The sequence below is a fragment of the Rhinolophus ferrumequinum genome, chromosome 11, assembly GCF_004115265.2.
Source record: "Rhinolophus ferrumequinum isolate MPI-CBG mRhiFer1 chromosome 11, mRhiFer1_v1.p, whole genome shotgun sequence".
Lineage (NCBI taxonomy): Eukaryota > Metazoa > Chordata > Mammalia > Chiroptera > Rhinolophidae > Rhinolophus > Rhinolophus ferrumequinum.
The window spans coordinates 22,856,002-22,877,212 of record NC_046294.1 but is presented as its reverse complement, the minus strand read 5'-3'; the positions used below and the strand labels follow the sequence as shown (position 1 = coordinate 22,877,212).

Sequence of the window (21,211 nt, the reverse complement as noted above, 5' to 3'; positions counted from 1 at the left end):
GTGCCTATCTGGCTTTCAGTGATGAACTAGATAAATAGCTGTGCAAAATTATAAATCACGGTGTGGTGCCTTTCGAAAATCAGACAGGCCTTGGGGATAGGGGCCTTTCTTCTTTCTTTCTTTCTTTCTTGTTGTTTTTGTTTTGTTTTGTTTTGTTTAATACTGGGGCCTGTGTTTCAAATGTAGCTAGGAGAGCAGCATTTTTTCTTTTTCTTTTTTTTTTTTTTTTGGCATTTCCTTTTTCGGCTAGGTTAAAGGAAGCCAGGACTCGACTTCCCAATCCATTTACCCCTCTCTACTCCAACCGCCCTTGGTAATAAAAAAGCAAAAAGGGGAGGGAACTGCCAGGAAGCACTGATGTCTCCTGTCTCAGTTTCTAGAAAGCGTGAGACTAAGAATGAACCAGAGGGAAGTTCCAAGGCAGGAACAAATGTGATTCAGATATTCTGGGAAAGTGTGCCAATTGACCTCCATAGCTCTGGCTGCTTCTTTTACACATCCGTGTCACCTCAGTTAGTTGGTCTAGAGTGAAAAGAGTCCATTTGCCTCATCTAGTGAAGGCTGAGGCCAATAAAAGTTCACTGAGCTGAACCCAATCACTTCACTAAAACAATGCAAAGAGCTGGAATAGTTATTAAACCAATATGGCCGTTTCATCATTTCCACGACCTGTTCCGTTTCACCATTTGACCATCTAAATGCTAACTCACCAACAAGTTTGCAGGTGGTTGGTTGGGTAGTCAATTACAGAAAGCCACTATAATTGAGCACTATCTCTATGGAACTGTCCAGAAAAAAAAAAAAAATTATCTGAATGATAGCTAGCGTAGGGTCAAGATGCTAAAAGGATACATTCAACAAATATTTCTAGAGTGCCTACTGCATGCCAGACACTGCTAGGTGCTAGGACACAGCAGTGATAAATGGGGACAGGGTATCTCTCTTCACGGGCTTACTTCCTACAGATAGGAACAGTGACAAACATCTCCTTTTAGGGTTTGAATTGTTCTGCTTTAAAAAATGAAACAAATTTCTCCTGATATGCTTGATATCCTTTTAAGGAAGAAAAAAAATCCATGACATCTGAAATCTAAAGATGTCTCCATGCCTGTACACCTTCTTCTTCAAACCAGTCCTATATGATGCTGTTAAAAAGCCTCTTGAGACACTCCAGAAGGGCCACAACATACACAATGAACCACGAGGATTCTTCTTACATATAATTACAAATTAAAAAGAAGATACGTGATGTCATTGTTTCATACGACTATGTTTTCCTTGTAAATTGGGACCAAGCCTTATCTCCACTATAACATTGTACAGTCACATTGCCCTCCCTCCCATGCCGAATTCAGGGCTTTCACGGATAATGGCCACTCAGTAAACACTTGGTGAATGATTAAAATATAGGAGGTCACAGGAATGAGATGAATGTGCTCAACTAAACCTCACAAGGCACACGATAAATACTTATTAAATATAATAGAGAATAAAGCCATTCCTTGGGAATATTGACCCTTGTTGACCCGAACTAACCTTTTAATGGGGAATAATCCAGCATATTCATTTAGATGTGGGAAACACTAACTTTCTAGGAGAATGGCGTATACCCTTTAGGCACCTCTGAATTTTTTATAATTTGAATCATTTTCACGGAGTCAACTAATTTATGTAATTGCCTCTTGATGGGTGAGGTTCCCCACTAATTTGTATCAGATCCCTGGTTCACCCACACCTGATACAGAGAGGATAGACAAAGACTGTGGCTTCTGGACCTATACTGCAATCCAGTATGAAGAATTACTCCTGTGTTATCCTTAGTTGCCTGGCAGAAACTGTTGTGTATATTTAGAATGACCCAGAAATAAGAAAGAAAGAAATTAATTATTAAGTGAGCTCTTGTCTACAAGAGTCAAAAAAGATATCCAAAATCTGTGTTGGTGCCTGGAACCTTTTTAGCAACCCAACTCCCAACTCTGCTCACCTGCCAGGGTTTCTCCAAGTTTGCTTCACTCTGGTCATGACACACTGTCTTTGACAATGTCAAGTTAGTTACAATGAAGGCTAGACAGAGCCCATGGAGCTTGAAGACTAGCACCCAACAGCTTGCAAAGTGTCCAGAACATCCATGCATCAGGAAACATGGTACTGCCAGGCAGAGTGTGAAGTTCAGTGTTTTGTAAAGACATCTATGGATGATTGTCCTGAAGGATAGTTAACCTTTCCTTGAAATTGTTTCCCCAGTTTTGGAACAAAGTGGCTGACGGGTCAAAACTCACCTTCCCACAAAAAATAAGAGAAGGATACCTGCACAGTAATGTGAGCACATTTTGACCAATACAAGAAAGAAACACAGCAAGGAGGAATATTTCAATCAAATGATTCTGAGTAGTTCTCTTGGTGTTTCACTTGAGGGATAGAATATTCTGCATTCACACTGAATGCCTGCAAGGCCCCGGAGACCAAGAATTCTTGGGCAAAATATTCAAGAAAACCAATCAAATTTGTGGACTAGGTAGATAGGTGGATCAGAATGACTGTTTTACGTCATATGGATGAAGAAAGGGTACTGATTGGCTCTTTCACTGGTAGACCTTTTGATTTCTAGCCATGTTAGATACAGAGTTAGATGAACTGAGACTCACAGAAGCTTGGGTTACATGATTCTCCAGAAAATAAATATGACAATAATACATGCAGGCTTTGGTGTTTGTGTTAAGAAACTGAGCATGCACGATTATATACAGGTCTCAATATCCATGAATGGGAAAGGTACCTTGCACTCATCTACTATGACAGAGTTGTGTGCGGCATAGACACATTGATTAGAGTTGCTTTCCCTGTGGTTCTTCATGTCATCATAAATGGACTGAGTCTTGGTCATTTCAATATCTTCATGCACTCGATGCTGGGAGTCAATGGTATCCAGCTCAGCCTTGGAGAGGTGATAGACAATCCCAGCCCCAAAAGAGTCACCCACAACATTGACTGAAGTTCTCATTCTATCCCTGCGGACAAAGAACAGAAAACATTTAGTGAGGAAGCAGAATGCTATGGTGGCTAAGAGTTCGGGTCTAGAACCAGAGACTTAAGGTTGACTTCTGGTTCTATCTTTCCCTCTGCCTGATCTGGGGCAAGCGAGTCAACCTTCATGAGCCTTGAATTCCTTGTTTGTCAACTGGAGATAACAATCATACTTCTCTCATAAACTTGTGTGAAAATTAAATAAGAAAACATGTGAATAGCTTAGAAAATTGTCTGAAGAATGGTAAGCACCCCATAAACAAGAGCAAAGAAAAAGAAGGAGGAAGGGAGAAAGAATTTGAGGGAAACAATGCATCCAGATCTCAGAATTAGTACCCAAGCTCTAGTTGTGTCCAGCCATTCCTCTTGATTTAAACTGTTCTTCAAAGATTCCACTTTAAAGATTACTTCCACTCTATTTATTAATTCTACAGGAAAGAATAACTACCTGTGAATTCTCCCAAAATAGAACACTGATCTTTTTGTAAGGATTGAAACTAACACTGCCTTTCCCCCTATACTCTATTTCCCTATACATGTATACAAAGACGCAACTGTTGGTAAGAAACCAGCCACAATTTTCTCCCTAACATGTGTAGTGACTATGTGTCCTAGAAAAAGCAAAGTATTTTGCCTTTATTTATTAACCTAAAAAAATTGAATCTTCCAGAGTGCCTCTTGAGCCAGGAGGTGTTAAGAAAAATCCTTCCTCAAACCTTGTTTTTCAAATTCTGATTTGAAAAAATAGGGTGGTTGATAACTCTTCCTGTTAGAAGGTCAGCACCAGCAAAACTAATTAAGTTCTTAAAAGTAAGCTGTGTTCTCTCATCTTTCAAAACAGTATGAAGAGTCCTTTTGACCATGTTGATGAGATAATCAAAGTCCTAAAGAGAAGGATGCTGGAAAACCACACACACACACACACACACACACACACAGAAGGATTTTCGGTAAAGATGATGCTGAGACATCTTAGTCCAGGACACTCTAGCCTTCAATTTAAAAAAATATAAGGATACTAGAATTAGTTCAAGTCAAAGTAGAAACCTTAATTGGCTCTTGGAACAAAGGCTTAAAATAAATTCTAGTTTCTATTATCAAATCTATTTCTCATTACAGAATAACAATAATGAAGCAATACTAGGAGGGATCTGGCCTGCCTAGCTCCCTTGCAAGGAGCTTGTGAGCCAGCTGTCCTTCTGGTTTCAACTGGGAAGATGCTGTTCATAAAACAATAGAAATCAGAGCCTGACTTCAACTCTCAGGGGCATCTCTCCACCTGAGAATTCTCTTCGCCTCCCTTCTCCTTTGGAGAATCTGCCTCAGGGTGTACTTGAAGGAAGACTGGGTCTTGAGGTCATTCACAAAATCAGGCACTTGTGGAAGTTGCTAGAAAGCCCAAGGGTATGGGAAGGAATACTTGATCATAGTTAAGAAAAAGCATGGACTCTAGAGGCAGCCTCACTTCCATTCAAACGCCAGCTCTTCCCCTTACCTGGATAAAGGGATAACTCTGATCATACTTAACGTTTGTAAGCCTTAGTTGCCTCATCTATAAAATGGGAATAATAAAAATGTCTACTACATAAGGGTTGTTGTGAAGATTAAATAAGGTAACAAAGTGTTAGCAGCTCCAGACATTCAGTAAGTACTCACAAAACATTATTACTTGATGTTTACTTTTAATATTACTATGAATTGTATCAAGTCAATTCCAATATATTTTTGGCAGCTTCTAGGTACAACATCCAAACATGCCTGGTTAAGCTACTATCTCCCCCTGAAAACATTAACTCTGTTTATAGGACAGTTCCTCTGGCAGCACTTCCGACTCATCAGCTGAGTTATTTGTCCACCATATATAGCCATAGTCTATTTTGCTGCTTTTCAACTGTACTCTTTTTTTGTTTTTTCTATTTATTTTTTATTAGTTTCATGTGTACATAACTGTAATAGTTAGACATTGATCATTTATACCCCTCAAAGTGATAACCCCCCTTCGCCAATCTACTACCCTCTGACATCCCATACAGCCATTACATTTCCACTGTCTCTATTACTTACGCTGTACTCCACTTTTTGTGGCTATATATATATATATATATATGAATGTCAACTATAATTATATATATATGGTCATATATATATGTATATAATTATAGTTGACATTCATTATTATTCAGCTTCAGGTGTACAGTGCAGTGATCAGGCATCTACATCATCCCTGAGGTGGTCTCCCTAATAACACAAGTGTCCATCGGACACCCTACAAAATCTTTACAACATTATTGACTACATTCCCCAAATTGACTTTCGTATCCCTGTGGCAATCTTGTGGTTACCGACTGTGCTTTCTAATCCCCTCACCTTCCCCCTTCTCCCCACCCCCCTCCCATCTAGCAACCCTCAGTCTTTCTTCTATGTCTCTGAGACTGTTTCTGATTAGTTCATTCATTTTTTAACTATACTTTCAATCCCTCCTGGCATGTGTTATGAGTTACACACCCTACACCCTTGACCAATTGTTAAATTCTAAAGGGTGCTAAAGTCTTCATGAGGAATGTTCCAAGTAGCCATTTATCTCATGAAATTAGAAGAATCTGCCTTATCAGCAATTAGAGTATTCAAAGGTGGTGGTGGTGGTGGTGATGATGATGATGGTAGCTGATATTTATATCACATTTAATATAATAGGAATATGCTTTATAGATATTACCTTATTTAATGCTCACCACAACTCCATAAGTACGATTATCCACATTTAAGAGATGAAAACACTGAGCCCCAGAGAGATTAAGTGGCTTCCCAAAGTCACACATTCTAGTGAAGTCATAGAACCAAATTTGTACACAGGCAGTGTGACTGCAGAATTCACTCTCTGCCACATGATGCAAACTACCTGGGTGCCATACAGCTAATTTTGAACCTAGCTCAGTCACCTACTAAGTTATCTGGGTGACTGTCTGAACGAGAATTTTTCTCATGCAGCCAAAATACCTATTTTATAGGATTGGGGGAAGATAAAACCAGTTCCTGACCCATGGTTGACACTCATTATATGTTCCTTACCCCTTTGGGGACAACCATCATTCATACCCCATCACGTGGGCAAAAGCACAAAATTCTATGTTCAAGGGTTAATGAATTTTTTGGTTTAATAAATACCATTCCCACTCAAATGGGTAATACAAGTTTACAAACTCTTGTTTACTCAACCCTTGACTTTCTTTGATATCAAATCTCTATTCTCCTGAGCAGCCACTGAACCAAGTTTTGGGGAGAGGATTTCTGGGTGAGGTTTCCCCAAATTCACTCACTCCTCATATCTCTTCCATACTGTCGTATCTCCTTGAATTTGAAAAGTTAACTCTGGCCGATGGAAATAGCCATCAGGACAGGATTAAATGAAAGACAGATTTGGGTCGAATCAAAGCATACTGAAGTTTGACACCAAAATCAAGATGGAAAAGACCCTGAACTTAGGGCTAAAACTTTAACCCAGGTCTTCTGACTCTCTTACCTTGAATAAATCATTTCTCACTTGAGCATGAAATATGGAATGGGTCTAATGCCAACCTCACAGGAGTTTGTAAGGGTTAAATGAGATGAGAGGAACACTTGGCCTGCCTTAAGTACTCATTTAAGATTGCAGGAGCACATAAGCATAAACATGGCTAAGTGGAAACTAGAAGAGAACATAGGCTCTAATGCTTGCTGAGTTCTTGTTAGTCCATTCATTCATTCGACAGATGTATAATGAGCATCTTAGTATGTGCAGGGCAGTGTGCCCGGTGTTCAGGCATTAAAGAACAAGAAAAGACACTCCCATGTTTCCTTTTCCCCAAGAATCCACCCTCTTTACTTGTCTATGTCACCCACTAGAGTAAGAGAAATATGTTCTAATGGGAATAAGTGTTGGGCTTTGTAGGTAGGACATTTTATCCACACTGAGGCCCCGGGAACGGTTTGAGTAGAAGTGTCTTAAGTTAGGTCTTAAGGATAAGTCTGTGATAACGAGCTAGAAAGAAGAGAAAAATAATAGGTGTGCTATCTAGAGGGTAAGAGCACTCAGGAGCATTCAGGATGGCTAACGAGTGCAGTGAGAGGCAGAAAGTAAGAATTGACCAAATCATGTATGGCCTTAGCAGCCAAGTTCAGGAGTCAGTACTTTATCCCAAGTGTAAGGAAGAGTCACTGAAGAGAAAGAACATGATTGTTCCATTGTGAAGAATGGACAAGACAGAAAGAGCAAGATCAATTTAGTGAAGAGGTGGTGAATATGGAGAAAGATGAATTTGAGAGAAATTTAGGAGACGTAATTACAAGACTTGAAAACTGATTGGTTATAGAGAATAAGAAAGAGTCAAGGATTCCTCTCAGGTTTCTGGTTCAGGCAAGCGGTGGACAGTGCTACCATATTTATGGGGCATCACTGGTTCGGGGGAGAAAGATTGTGATGTCAGCTTGAACATATTGAGTGTGAAGGCTGTGACCTAGCAAAAGGGAGATGTTCCACAATGGTTGGGAATTTGGACTAAAAAGTTCAAGAGGGACTTCTGAGCTGCCGGTAGTGAATTAGGAGTAAGAACACTGAGAGAAGCCATGGGTGGGAACCAAAGGCGTGTTGCGTTTATCCTTGCAGAGAAGGAAGAGTGAGAAGAGCAGGCAAGCTAGTCTAGAATCCTAGGGGTGAACAACACTTAAGGAATGAGCAAAGGAATACAGTCAACAAAGGTGGAAGGAAAGTAGAAGAGTTTGGGGGAAGAGTGTTTCAAAAATCAGGGTTTGGAGCACAATGCCCATTTTGTCCTAGAGGTCAGGTTACATAAGGAAAAGAAATGTCTCTTGGTTGTAGCAACACAGAGGTCATTATTGACCGGGCAAAGGCAGTTTCAATACAGAGGCAGAGAGAGATGTCAGCTCGCCATAGGTTGAACACTGAATGAGAGGTGAGGAAGTGGAGACATTACATATAATCAACTTATTCAAGAACATTGACTGAGAAGGTAAGGACAGGGAATGGTACATGGAAGGGGACAGAAGACAGAAGAATTTTGGGTTTGCTTTTAAAGCCACCAGGGGAATGTCTGATCAACTCTGGGGAAGTCCAACTCTGGCCAAAAGCAGGAGTTTATGGTTCACATGTGGAAAGTTTCTTCACACGTAAATACTTTCATTTTCTTTCACAATGAACCCCGACTGTTAAGGAAGCCCTGTTGAGCTTAGGAGCTTTAAGGCTACTCGGTACCGGGTTTCCCTGTAAATAAGACCTAGCTATACAATCAGCTCTACTGTGTCTTTTGGAGCAAAAATTAATATAAGACCTGTTCTTATTTATACTATAAGACCCAGTCTTTAATATAATGTAATATAATATGATGTGATGTGATGTGATATGATATGATATGATACAATATAATATAATATAATACCGGGTATATAATATACGAGGTCTTATATTAATTTTTGCTCCAAAAGACACAGTAGAGCTGATTATACGGCTAGGTCTTATTTTCAGAAAAATACGGTAAAAAGAATTATGGAGTGCTTCATGTGATCCTTGGGTCTGGATGCTATGAGTCAGGACTGTGAGATGGGGACAGAGGGGAGAAGGGGACAGAATGTTTAAGTGAATGGGATTCACTACAGATGGCACAGCTTTGGGGGCCACCGGTAACCCAAAATGAGAGAGGTGCTTGACTACACTGGTTCTCACGGAGGCACGGGGTCTGGTTCCCTAAAAGAAAAGCCAAGGTACTGTTTGTCTTTTCTATCTCTGGATCTAAATCCTCTAGCAGGAGAGGGTGGGACTGTCTAAAAGTCCTGGTTCTCACAGAAGAACAGAGCTGAGGAAGCAAGGTCACCCAGAATTCATCTGGTTCCTTGGGTTGAACCATATGAGATCGCCATTTCTATTAGTCCCTGAACAGCAAATATTGGAAATGTATATGATTCAACGTAACATTCCTAGGACCAAGCCATCGTGTCTGCCTCTCAGAATGCAGGGTGCACAGTATGGCAGAGGGGGCACCAGAGGCCCCCAGTCTGAGAAGGCTGGCACAATTCTGGGCATCCAAGAGCTAAAGTCACATGAGGTTGGGAAAGGAAGGAGAGCCCACAGAAGCACTGGCTGGGTTTGAACTTTGGATTTGAGCCTGGATTGCAATCCTGGCTCCAGCACGATGGGTACTTAGCCTTTCCTGCTCACCTTCCTCATTTGTAAAATGTAGAAAGTAATACCCACGTCCAAGGGTGTTGCGAAGGTAGTAACTGCTAACATGTATCGAGTGCTTGTTATCTGAGCGGTCCTTTGCCAAACTCTGCATATAAAGGGCCTGACACAAATTCAGCAGTCAGCCGTAGTTGTTCATCATTGTTATTACTAGTCCAAGTGGAAAGAGGAGATACCTTCCTCTTTTATTCCTCCATCAAGTCTCATACATTCCGCTTTGTACACCTTGCATACTCTGGTGGGAGTTTTTGACCACACGTCTGTCTCCCTTCCTGGACCATAAGCTCTCTGAGGGCCAATACCTGTGTTTCATCTGTTTATGGTACAGAAGAATCAGGGGAAGGGGGCAGGCAGGTATGTGAAGGAGAGGGGTGGGGATGGCTCGTTAGTTTAAGAGGGCATATTAACTCTAGAAAGAGAACTGGTTTTTGTTCAGCAAACATCGGTCGGATGTTTTGGTGGTGAAAAGGTAGGACTCGAAAAGATCTAGAAGGAGGAAGAGGGAGACACAGAAAGCCAAATTATGTTGCCTATGAAAATGGGAGAGGTGTCCTGAGAGCTGGGGAGAGACACAGAAATGGAAGGCAAGCAGCCCAGCAAGCTGGGGAGAAACTGAGACTAAACAGGTGTAAGGAGAGAAGATTCCTGGGGGTGGGGAACACTGAAGGATTTTTTTGTTTTTAAAGAAAAGGGAGATCTAATATGAAACTTGAACTTTTTGTGCTACCTAAAGTTACGAACAATGATTACTTCAGAGAAACAAGACTTATGATTGTAGGGGTTGGAAAAATGTTCCCTTCTTCCTTCCTAGGTTCTTTGGCTGGTCTAATAATTAAATCAACATAAGACAGAGGAACAGGAGAAAACCAAATTTAAGTCTGTACATTTGGGAGCCCCATAAAAATATGAGACTCCCAGCAGTCAGGCAATTGAGGCTCAGGTACCATCCTGAGCTTAGGAGAAGGGGGTAAAGGTCTGGGGGCTCCAAAGGGAAGGAAGACATTCACAGGGAGATGAGAAGAACAGATGTTTGGTAAACAAATGTTTGCTCTGCCATGCAGACAAGTTTCTCAGATGAAAAAGTTATCTCTGGTAATAGCCCTCTTCCTGATACAGGCCCCTTCTAAATTCTTTCAGGCACTTAAGATGGAGGTAAAAAACTTTTCCTGAGTCTGCTAGGTCTTGATTGCCTTCGGCTCAAAATAATCCACATGCCAACTGGCATATTTTGGGGTGGCCTATTCTGCTCCCTTTCAAGATTCAATTGAAGGTAAAGGGAGATTTTTCTTTTTCTTTTTCGTCTTATAACTCTCCTGAGCTTTGCCCTTCCCCTTGTTTTTCGATGAGAACATATTTCTGTTGTGATATATTAAAGAATGATTTTGCTATGCAGAATAAGGGCCCCACTCCCACCCCACCCCCATGACCTGCAATTACACTGGGACACTTTGGTGGGTGGGGGGAGGACTGAGTAGAAAAGGGTCACATTCCACGCCGCGGTTGACACAGACTGGAAGTGAGGTCAGAGGCAGGAAAGAATTCAGTGGTGGTGGGAAATCAAAGCAAATGACTTCAACATAAGCCGTTGGAATCTTCAGAGATATGGTGGGTGGAGGAATTGCTTTTCTTCTCCACCAGACATAAAAACGAACATTAAATCACGTGTGTGTGTGTGTGTGTGTGTGCGCGCGTGTGTTTCTCTGCATGCGTGTGTCTTAAATAAGGAAACAGGAACCCAAATTGGCAGGCCTGGGATTCCCCAAGGAACAACAAGATCATCTGGGTTTGAATCCCAGTTCAGTCACCTAATAGCCACTAAATTGGGATAAGTTACTTCTCTCTGAGCCTCAGTTTCCTCAACTGTAAAGTGGGGATAATACTACCGTGTTTCCCCGAAAATAAGACCGGGTCTTATATTCATTTTTGCTCCAAAAGACGCATTAGGGCTTATGTTCAGGGGATGTCGTCCTGAAAAATCATGCTAGGGTTTATTTTCCAGTTGGGTCTTATTTTCGGGGAAACACGGTATTAGCTGCTCCATAATTTGCTGTGACTTTTAAACAAGTCCATGTAAAGTGCTTAGAACAATGTGTAACACGAGTATTCGCTAAGTAGTAGCTGTGTCCTTTTGATCTATGTTCAGTGAATGGGTGCATGAACTGTCAACTCTGTTGACTAGGGCTCAGAAAAGTATAGAGACGCTCAAATACTGACAATCAAGAACTCTGCTCCTCCTTCGCTATCTCTAGCCTATTGCTTCTAGAAGTGAGGTCCCTGGACTGCCTCATCAACATCACCTGGGAACTTGTTACAAGTGCCAACTCTTGGTCCCCACTCTATACTGCCTGAATTTATAGGAGATTTTGGTGCATGTTCAAATGTAATAATCATTGTTCTGTTCTCTCCATGGGGGAGCTTCAGAGTCCCCCCTGCAGGGTGGGTGCCCTTTAAGGCCTTCCTTATAAGTGCCATTTCAACTATCTTCAAACTAGCAAATGCATCCCCAGAAATTATCTCACCAGCAGGCTCCTATGATAAATGGGCCGTATATTCCACTGGCTTTCACTTTATTTGGGCTTTCCTTTTCACACCTTTAGCCAGTCCCAGTAATTTATCACCTCTCCCTGGTACTGGCTCCCAGTTTTCACTCCATCCTATCTGCCTCGGAGAGAGAGGGGTGTCAGCGAGGTCTCATAAATATCTGTCAAGGATTCCTGACATAAAGGGCTTCCGGGACCCCAAGGAAGGTTCTGGTTTTGTCAGCCCCACCCATCCGGTGTTCCAGGACGCAGCCACTTTTCAGGGCCCAGAATCTTGGTTTTCACCATGACATTTACAGAGCAGCTAAGCCTGCCCTTTGAAAAGCATCCAGGGCTTGGCGGGCAGTAATGAGGCTGGCTAGTCTCCAGCAGTTGGCAAACATCGTGGCACATCAAATGTCACTGCAGGCTTTGTTTGGTTTTAAATTGAAAAATTGCTAGAGTTATGAAAGCTTACAAATCTTGCCTAGAGGAAAAAAACATCCCACCATCACCCCTTTTTCCTTTTACGGTTTTTCTTCCATAGACTCCTTTACTAGGGAATGACTGGCCTTCCCTTGCACCCCTATCTCAACTCATCCCCCTGCCCCACTCACACACTAAGGGCCCCCAGCAGCCATGGAAGTCATGACCAAGCGCGCGTTTCCAGAACTCCTCTTGCTGGTGGGAAAGAATGTGGCACCATTATTAATTCAAAGCAGATCTGACCTAGCTACAGACCTCTACGCACATTTTCCCAGGATCCTCTACCCTCCCCTTTTCTTCTCTTCTTAAAAGGAACATTCATGCTTATTTGTATACAAACATCCATCACCTGCAGAAACCTAGTCCTGGCCTTAAACTAGCAGGGGCACTCAAGGACACTGCGTCTAGACTCTGCTTTCAAGCTGATAAGTTATTGTCCCCATTGAAACACATGACACAGTTGAGGTCCAGAGAGTAAACAACCTGCTGGAAGTCCTACAGAGAGTAAGTGCCGAGCTCACACTCAGGGCACCTGCCTCTTCGCCTCTTTCCCCTCGATGACCAGAGTCTCCCTCCATCTGAGATCAGACCCAGAACTAGAAGACATCTCTTCATTCCCTCCTTCCTTTCCAGCGCCAGCCTGGGATCAAATTTTTCTCATATACAATGTCATCAATATAGTTAATCCCAATGTATCATCATTTTCTTTGTTCAGCCGACTCCCTTCTGCTGGCACGTCTCAGCGGAGTTAGGACACTCCATTCTCCGTGCAAGTGTGAGCATGTGAGCACCTGTGTGGGGTGATCAGGGAGGACCTAGTCCTCCTATTCCATTCGCTAACATTTAGGTCAGAAGTAGGCAGGGACTGGGATGTTTCATGATGTGACACTCATCCAACAGGCTTGGAAGCAAATGACAGCCAAGAAGACCAGGCCCACAAAGGGCCGGAGGACTTGAATTCTAAGAGTGGCTCAGACCTTGATCATACCCCATTTGTCCCCACTTAGGCCCTTTGTTTTGTTTTGTTTTAATCCTGGGAGGGGGTAAAAAAAGTAGTTCAAACAAAGAATCCTCTGGTTAGTATGTAGAACCAGGGGTGACCCTAAGGGCTCTGTCTTCCCAACCTTTCCAACTCTGGGCCTCTCGGCTTCTCCTCCCCAACTGTTAGGTCTGCTTGGTGCTAACAAGGGAGCTGTGTGGGGTGGGGGTGAAGGCCACACAAACTCTCCTGGGACCCTGGCGGAGAGACTTAACCCTTCAGGTTCCAGGTTTCATCGGTGAAGCACACACTGGGGCTCTTTAGGATTAATTAACAACAGATGTGAAGAACACTGTGGTCCCCACCAAATATCAGCTTCTTGTCTTCGTGAGATTACTGCATTTTTCCACTCAAAGGCATTTGCGTCATAATGAGAGAGGCAGCCTCTATCATAATAATTTTTTTTAAAGATGAATCTCTAATGGTGAATTTCAGGCCTCAGAAACAAGCCCAAGAAAAAACTAGGTAATGTCGTCACAGCAGGCAAGGGATGCTTGATCACAACACAGGTAAGAGAAGCTCGAGGGGCAAAGCGGTGGAGGGCTCAGTAAACAGAAGTCACAGAAGTAGACGCGATTGTAATAGCTTCCTCTGTCTTTCTTCTTGTGTGGAAAGGCCCCTGGTTATCGTGCAGCAATTCTGTAGTTAACGTTACATGCATTTATTGAGCTCCTACTGTGTGCTCTGTCCCTTAAATGTTGCCAATGTCTTCATTTCATCTTTGTCCTCCTCCACAACCAAAGGCTACCCCACTCTTCTGTCTCCTGCATCCTATTCTCCTCCAATCCTTCCAACCCCATCCCACCAGCAAGTCTTAGCTGCCTTAAGAGTACCTTGTTTGCAGATGTGATGAGAAAGGCTGCCTTTGGGGGCCAGCACAGGGCCCAGAAAACAACCACACTAGCACAGAGGACCACCACCAGTACCAGCTGAGCGATTGGAAGATCAGATAAGAGGTTATTTCATGGGGTCACCCAGCCACTAAAGGCATTTCCAGAGCACTTCTCTGGTGATGAAAGAACGAGTCAGGAAGAACGCGGACTTTCCTCACAGCAATCCCGAGTTGAGGAGATTATATCCAGGGAGCCATTTCTCATTTCTAACCAAAACCTCAAGGGCAGGCACGTTTTATGGAGAAACGAGGCTTCCTTCTAGCTGTCACAGATGCCCTTCTTTCCTTCAGCCACTTGCATGCTTCTCTCTTTGGAAGGGTGAATATAGCACGAAGGAATTTATTTCAGCATCAAGGAAACTCAAGTCCATAAAATGTGGCTTCTGGCTCTTAAAATCTGGGCCAATGAATGCCAGAAAAAAATGTCACTGGCATGTGAGGTGGTTTCACAAAATGTGTGAGTACTTTGGCCTTGGACCTCTGTACCAGCACTTATCTTGCACGTCTGATGCTGAAGTCAGTGGGATTCTCCAGACCCTGCCATTCAGCTCCAAGACTGGACAGGAAGCATCAGTGTACATCCCATGGAACATCAGAGCCCGAATAGTTCCTTAGCAAGAATCGTTTCCAACCTCTACATTGGGGGCCATCTGGCTAGACTGGCCCACCTTTATGAATGGGCAGTGAGTGTCCTATACTAGGAAAACGTCCTTCACTGGAAAAAGGTAGCTGGGCTATGTATACAGTCAAGTTCAAGCTTCTCTGCACGGATTTTGAGGCTATCCATCTTGCGGCACCTTTCACCACTCCCTGCCACACTTTGTGCTCCAACAATATTAAACCATCCGTAGGTCCCTGCATGCTTGCCTGAGTGCCTCTGTGCAGGTTGGCCTTGACTGGAATACTCTGTTGACCCCTCCACCCAGGTATACCTGGGTAACTTCTACCTGCCAGTTAGAATTCTGCTGCACTATCACTGCCTTTAGAAGCTGAACTATGGCCATGATTATGAACGTGTGGCCTCCAAAACCAGCAGACCTAGGGTCAACTCTCTGTTCGTTTCAAGTCACATTACCTCCCTAACCCTTAGTTTCCTCATCTATAAAATGGGAGTTATAACGCGAAACTTTCAGGAAGATGTACAGTGCTCAGTAGAGCAGCTGGCACATAGTCAGTACTCAGATTCAGTAGCCGTTCTCCCTGTCTCCTGATTCCTCCACTCTGTCCTCCCATCCTAGACTGGATGGTACTTCTCTCTATCACGACCCTTTTATGTGAGTGCTATCTTTTAATGTACTTTATCGAAGAGTAATTTACATACATGTACCCATTTTAAATGCATGTTCGATGAGTTCTGACAAATGTAGACATCTGGGTGTACCTGTGCATATAGGACACTTTCATCACTCCTAAAGGTTCCTTTGTACCACTTCCTAGTTAATCCTCACACCTGGACCCCTGCTCAGGCACCACTGATCTCTTTCTGCTGCTAGAGATTCTGTTGTTTTTTTTTCTAGAGCGTCATATAAATAGAATCATAACCCTCTATACTCCTTTGTGCTTCATTCACTCAACGCAATGGTTTGAGGTCATTTGCCTGCATCAGTAGTTGGTTCCTTATTGCTGGGCTTTTAACTCTATTGTAACTTAGCTGATTCTTCCACTAGACTGTGAGGCCCTCAAAGATTCCATCTTTTCTCCGCTGGTTCCCAAGTAGGCCCTCAATAAATGTTAGAGAGAAGAAGGGAGGGAGGAAGTGAGCGAGTTCCAATGAGGACTGGCCAAGCTCATGGCTGCAGCCTTGCATCCTGTCCGCCCCTGGAGGCAGTACTCACGTCCCCAGCAGAACCCCGTCCGCAAGCACTTACAGCAGCCAGTCCACAGCCACCAGCAGGCTGATGTCCTCCGTCGGCAGGCCCACGGCCGTCAGTATGAGGAGCATGGTGACCAGCCCAGCACTGGGGATACTGGCTGCGCCGACGCTCGCCAGCGTGGCTGTGAGGCTGTGAAAACAGAGAAAGCCAGGTCATGAGAAGAGAAAGAGGCCTTGCCAAAACCATCTATGGGAATGTTAAGTTCTAATTTTCCCAGCAGTCACAAAATTCCCTTTCCTTCCCGAGAAATAGAGAAACCTAGAGGACCAAGACCTAGGAACGAGGGTCTATTTGGATACTGCTCAGCTGTGATAGAGGCTTATAATTTCATGGATTGGACCCTTATCCCCCTCATCATATCCAGATGGGCTAAAATATCACAAGACTTAACTAAGGTAAACGTGTAAACGTGGCCCTAAAAGCAGGTAAGGAAATATTAAAGAAGAAAATCAAATCCTCCCTAATCCTCCCATGGGAACACCACTGCATTCATTTCTGCTTACGCCTTTCTGCCTCTGTGAGCACCAAAGACTTTTGGACTATGTGGCAGGAGTCTGAGAAGGCCATAAGCCAATATTAACATGAGAACTCAAAATAGCAAATATCCAGACCCAACTGAGTGGACATCGGGGGAACAAATCAACAGATCCCAAATAACATTAAGCTTCAGACACCTGGACATTTCATCACGGACCTGGAAAATCCATTATTCAGACAAAGGGTGCCAAGAAATGATAATGAAATACTGGCGGTTTTCTTTTTGAGGAATCTCATCATTTGCTTTCCAAGCAATATCAAGGGCACACACAGCACCGTTTTGAAGTTGTCTCTGGAAGAGGGTTTAATCTAGGGTTCAAGCTCCCTGTCGAGACACCAGGGGCCTCTGTGGCCCAACAAAGGGCAGTGAGTTTTTCTTCTCCTTTCTAGATGCCATTTATAAAAGCTGTCATTTCTAAATGGGAGGATGCTTCTGAAAAATAGAGATTCCCAATTTGCTTTTGTGTATTGAAAAGGCGGGCTGACTTCTTTGCAGTAATACAGTTCTAGAGTTTTAAGAGTAGCTCCTCCAGCTCCAAACTAAGAACCAGGCTACTAAACTGGTTTAACTAAGTCCAGACCATCAGTATGAATAAGTACAGAATGCTGGGGTCTTACAGTTGGGAAGAACCTGAATTTATCTAATCTCACATATAAGGACAGGAAAGCCCCAGGATGGTTTGTGGTTTGCATTGTTTTTCCATATTGCCATCCTTCCAGACTTCGGCCTGTTACAGTGAAGACACCTCTCCCAGATGGGATCTACAGAACCCATCTGTGTTCTTCCCTACCCCACCAATATGAAGCTGGTGTCAGGGTTTAGAGAACTCTGTTTTCCTTGGATCCATCTGGGTCATAGGAGACAGCAATGTACTGGGATTATCATTGAAGGTTCCAGAGTTGAACGACCTGGGTTCAAATCCCAGCTCGGCCCCTTATTAACCACATAACTTTGGACAACTTAAGCTCTTTGTGCTTTGATTTCCTTATCTGTAATGAAGGAGATCACACCTATGTATCGCTCATGGGGTCCTCAGGCACGAATCAATAAAAAACACCGAGAAGAGGCCAGGCACATTGCAACCCCCTAGTCAATGTTAATTATTATTCTTATGAGAACATCTCCACAGGGTGAGGCTGCTTTGCAAGGAAAACTTCTCTAAAGCCCCGAGAGCTGGAAGATGGGAATTCTCAATAGTGTCTCTGACATGGACAGAGCACCGGGGAAGGGGAACTTCCCACATTCCAATGATCTTGGACTTGACCGTTTTATTCACAGCATCAGTTGCTTCTGTGATGAGTCATTCTTACACAACCCTTTGCACTGTGGCCACATTGCATGGTTACCTCTTGGGTTTGTATGACAAATCCTATGAAGAGAATGCTTCCTGGCAGTTGGTTCCTCCACCCCGATCATGCCCTTGAGGGCAGAGTGTCTGTGCAATTCTTCGCCCTGCAGTAGCTCCATGGGCAATGATCTCCCCTCCACCCTTTTATCCGTTTCTGCTTTTCATGTCCTTTCCTGCCCTGGCTCACTTCTCTAGTGGTGGTTCTTGGGTCCTGTGCAAGGTACTGCACATATGTGATCACAGAACCTCATGGTAGCCCAGCAAGGCTCTCAGGGTAGTACCTGCTTTCCACACGAGGAATCCATGGATCGGATGGGTAGAGACACGTAGGGTCACACAGTTTGAATATGGTCTGCTGGGATTTGAACACCTGTCAGCTTGATTCCAATACCATGTTGGCTGCTGGTTTCCCTTGATCCCTCCTCCCCACATTGAAAACTCTATGAATTAATGAATCCCAATCACTTGGTCACTGGTGATTGGGATTCATTTTCCCATCTCTCAGTTCTCATCTAACAGTATGAACTTGATGGGAAGTGTGGTTGCCTTCAAGACCAAGAATTCAGGGACCAGAAATTATCTTTGCTTGGCTTCAAAAGCAGGGACTTCTTTAAGGAGCCTATTTCAGTTTTAAGTTTCAAAGCAAGGAAGGTTGGCAGTCTGACATGGCAATCTGTTAGGACATGGTTTAAAAGGCTTGATACTCTGACCTGAAGCATGTTTTCCCTCACTGCATCATGGTCACATTTTTCTTTCATGTTCTAGGAATACTGTATTTCATTGAGCATTATTAACAGTAGCACTATCCGTAGCTAACATTTATTGGCAGGCGACTGTGTAGCAGGCACAATGCTCTCAACCCCCCTAGAATGTGTGATTATTGTCCCCATTATACAGATGAGAAAACTGAGGATCCTCTGTAGTGCTGCTATGGGCTGAGTTGTGTCCCTCCACAACTCACTTGGTGAAGCCCACTCCACATGGCCTTTGGGAGGTAATTAGGTCAGGAGAGTGGCGCTCTCATTATGGGATTAATGCCTTTATAACAGGAGACAGAAGAGAGCTATCTCTCCATGCATCAAGGAAAGGCCATGTGAGCAAACAGCGAGAAGGAGGAGGTGATATGCAAACCAGGAAGAAGGCATTCATCAAGAGCTAAATTTGCCAGTACCTTGATCTTGGACTTCTCAGCCCCCAGAAGTGTGAGAAATAATGTCTGCTGGTTGAGTCATCCAGTCTATGGTATTTTGTTATAGCATCCTGAGCTGGCAAAGGCAAGTATATAATTCATAGGGTGGTTGTGAGAATTAGATAAATTAATATATGCAAGTAGGTGTGATATTTAAGTTTATGGAGCAGTAATGTGTTTTTAATGACTTCTTGGGAAAGTGTTCTTTCTGAATTTTTTAAATGATGAATACATATGGTAAAAATAGCTTTAGTAAAAACAAAAATACATGCTATTTATTTGTAATGAAATGTTTTATGTTGTATTGAGGAATCTCTTCCTTCCAGTATTTCATCATTTCTGCCATCACGCCCCTGGAATGCTACAAGGAGCATATTTTAATGAAAGAAAAACTAGATCCAGAGTCAGATGACGTCGGCCCGAATTACAGCATCGCTGGTTCATTACTAATGGTGTTAGTCTTGGATAAACTTCTAAGCCCTTGAAGCCTGTGCTTCCTCATCTATTAAGTGGGCATAGAAATAACTGCCTTGCAATATCACAGGGTTGTTAAAATTCAAATAATATCAAGTTTCCAAAGCAATTTCATATGTGCAACACAAATAGAAGGCATGAGCACGATCCCGCTTGCAATCTTTTCCCTTTGACACTGCCAATGATTCCTCTACTCTGTGATTTACTTCATCGGTTTTCTGCCAGAAGAACTGAAATTCAAGTGGACCCTGTCAAATGGAATGAGTGTGGAAGGGGATAGGTTAAAAGGTTGTGTCAGTGCTTCACCCCACCCACTCCACTCACCTCACAGTCACAATCTGGCCTCCATCCAGGACAACACCATTCATTTGGGCAATAAAGATGGCGGCCACTGCTTCATAAAGGGCTGTACCATCCATGTTAATGGTAGCTCCAACTGGGAGGACAAATCTGGTCACGCGTTTATCAATCCCTAGATTTTCTTCCAGGCAACGGAAGGTGACAGGCAAAGTTCCAGCACTAAGGGACAGAGAGGGAGAGAGAGAGTTAGGTCCACGGTAGAGGAAGAAGACAAAGCACAAACTGGAATTCTACCACAGAGTGTTTGTTCTTTCATTCCAATCAAGCAAGGTGACGTGCAAAAAAGCAGTATCTGGAGCCAAATTAAAAACCAGCAATTTGGAGGCCCAAATTCAATCATTTTAAAATTCGAATAGGCCTCAAAATATTTTTGTTGGTTCTGGTTTTTGAGATCTACTCAGCACTTCAAGTTCTCTTTCTCCTTTGGTCACTGTTTCCATCTTGGATTAACATTGAAGCCCATCTAATTGCCCACATTAATTGGGCTACGAGAAAAAAAAAATGCGTCAGAAAAGAATCAGCTGTCAACAGTGAAATGGAATGACGAATTTTTGAATGACCCATAATTCCATGCTAGAAATGCTATTTCCAACAAGATGACTACATGGGTTGTGTCTCGCCCCTGGGAACTGCCCTGAGCTGGGCCTGCTAATTTTGAGAATTCTGGACAAACATGTTAAGCACCACTCAGCCTGAACCAGAGCTTTCAGCAATTCACTGGGGACCCTAACTGACAGTCTAACTCCCTGATAAATGGCCATTGGCCAACTCTACAGTCTCTCCACCGACAGACGACAGAAAAGCATGTATGCAGTAGCTAATCAAACACGCAGTGTGGAGTGACTTCACCACCACTCCTCCCAGATGTGGGATGCAAATTCATGACCCCATGACCCAGCCTCAAAAGTCAGAACTCCTGACATGTTCAAGTATCTTCTAAAACAGGAGACCTGTAAGGACAAGGGTTACTGAATGCCAGAATATTATTTCCGTGTGGGTATTTCCGAGGGTAGGTAGATTGGCTTCAAAGTTTAAGTAAGATGGAAAGCAATGCTGAACAGTCAAACTGTCATGGGAGTGCTTTGTGGTCCATTCTCTTGTTTTTTAATTTTCCTATTCAAACCAACAAAGCATATTTTTTCTCTCATGCATTTACATTCTCAGTCATAGTTTCTCCTTCTACGAGTCAGAATTAGGGCTCCAGCCAAGCTGGACATAGACACCTGCAGAGTTTTG

At 43.1% G+C, this 21,211-nt stretch overlaps 1 protein-coding gene across 4 annotated transcripts in view; it reads right to left on the bottom strand.

The window, feature by feature from the left end:
* SLC1A2 (solute carrier family 1 member 2) overlaps positions 1 to 21,211 on the bottom strand; it is a 141,102-nt gene that overhangs the window by 10,609 nt on the left and 109,282 nt on the right. For all 4 annotated transcript variants that reach the window (XM_033121693.1, XM_033121692.1, XM_033121695.1 and 1 more), the window contains exons 8-10: positions 19,940 to 20,134; positions 16,061 to 16,195; positions 2,777 to 3,008 (exon numbers count right to left, since the gene is read on the bottom strand). In XM_033121693.1, coding sequence (XP_032977584.1) covers positions 2,777 to 3,008; positions 16,061 to 16,195; positions 19,940 to 20,134 — 562 coding nt within the window. The remainder of the gene's footprint in view (positions 1 to 2,776; positions 3,009 to 16,060; positions 16,196 to 19,939; positions 20,135 to 21,211) is intronic.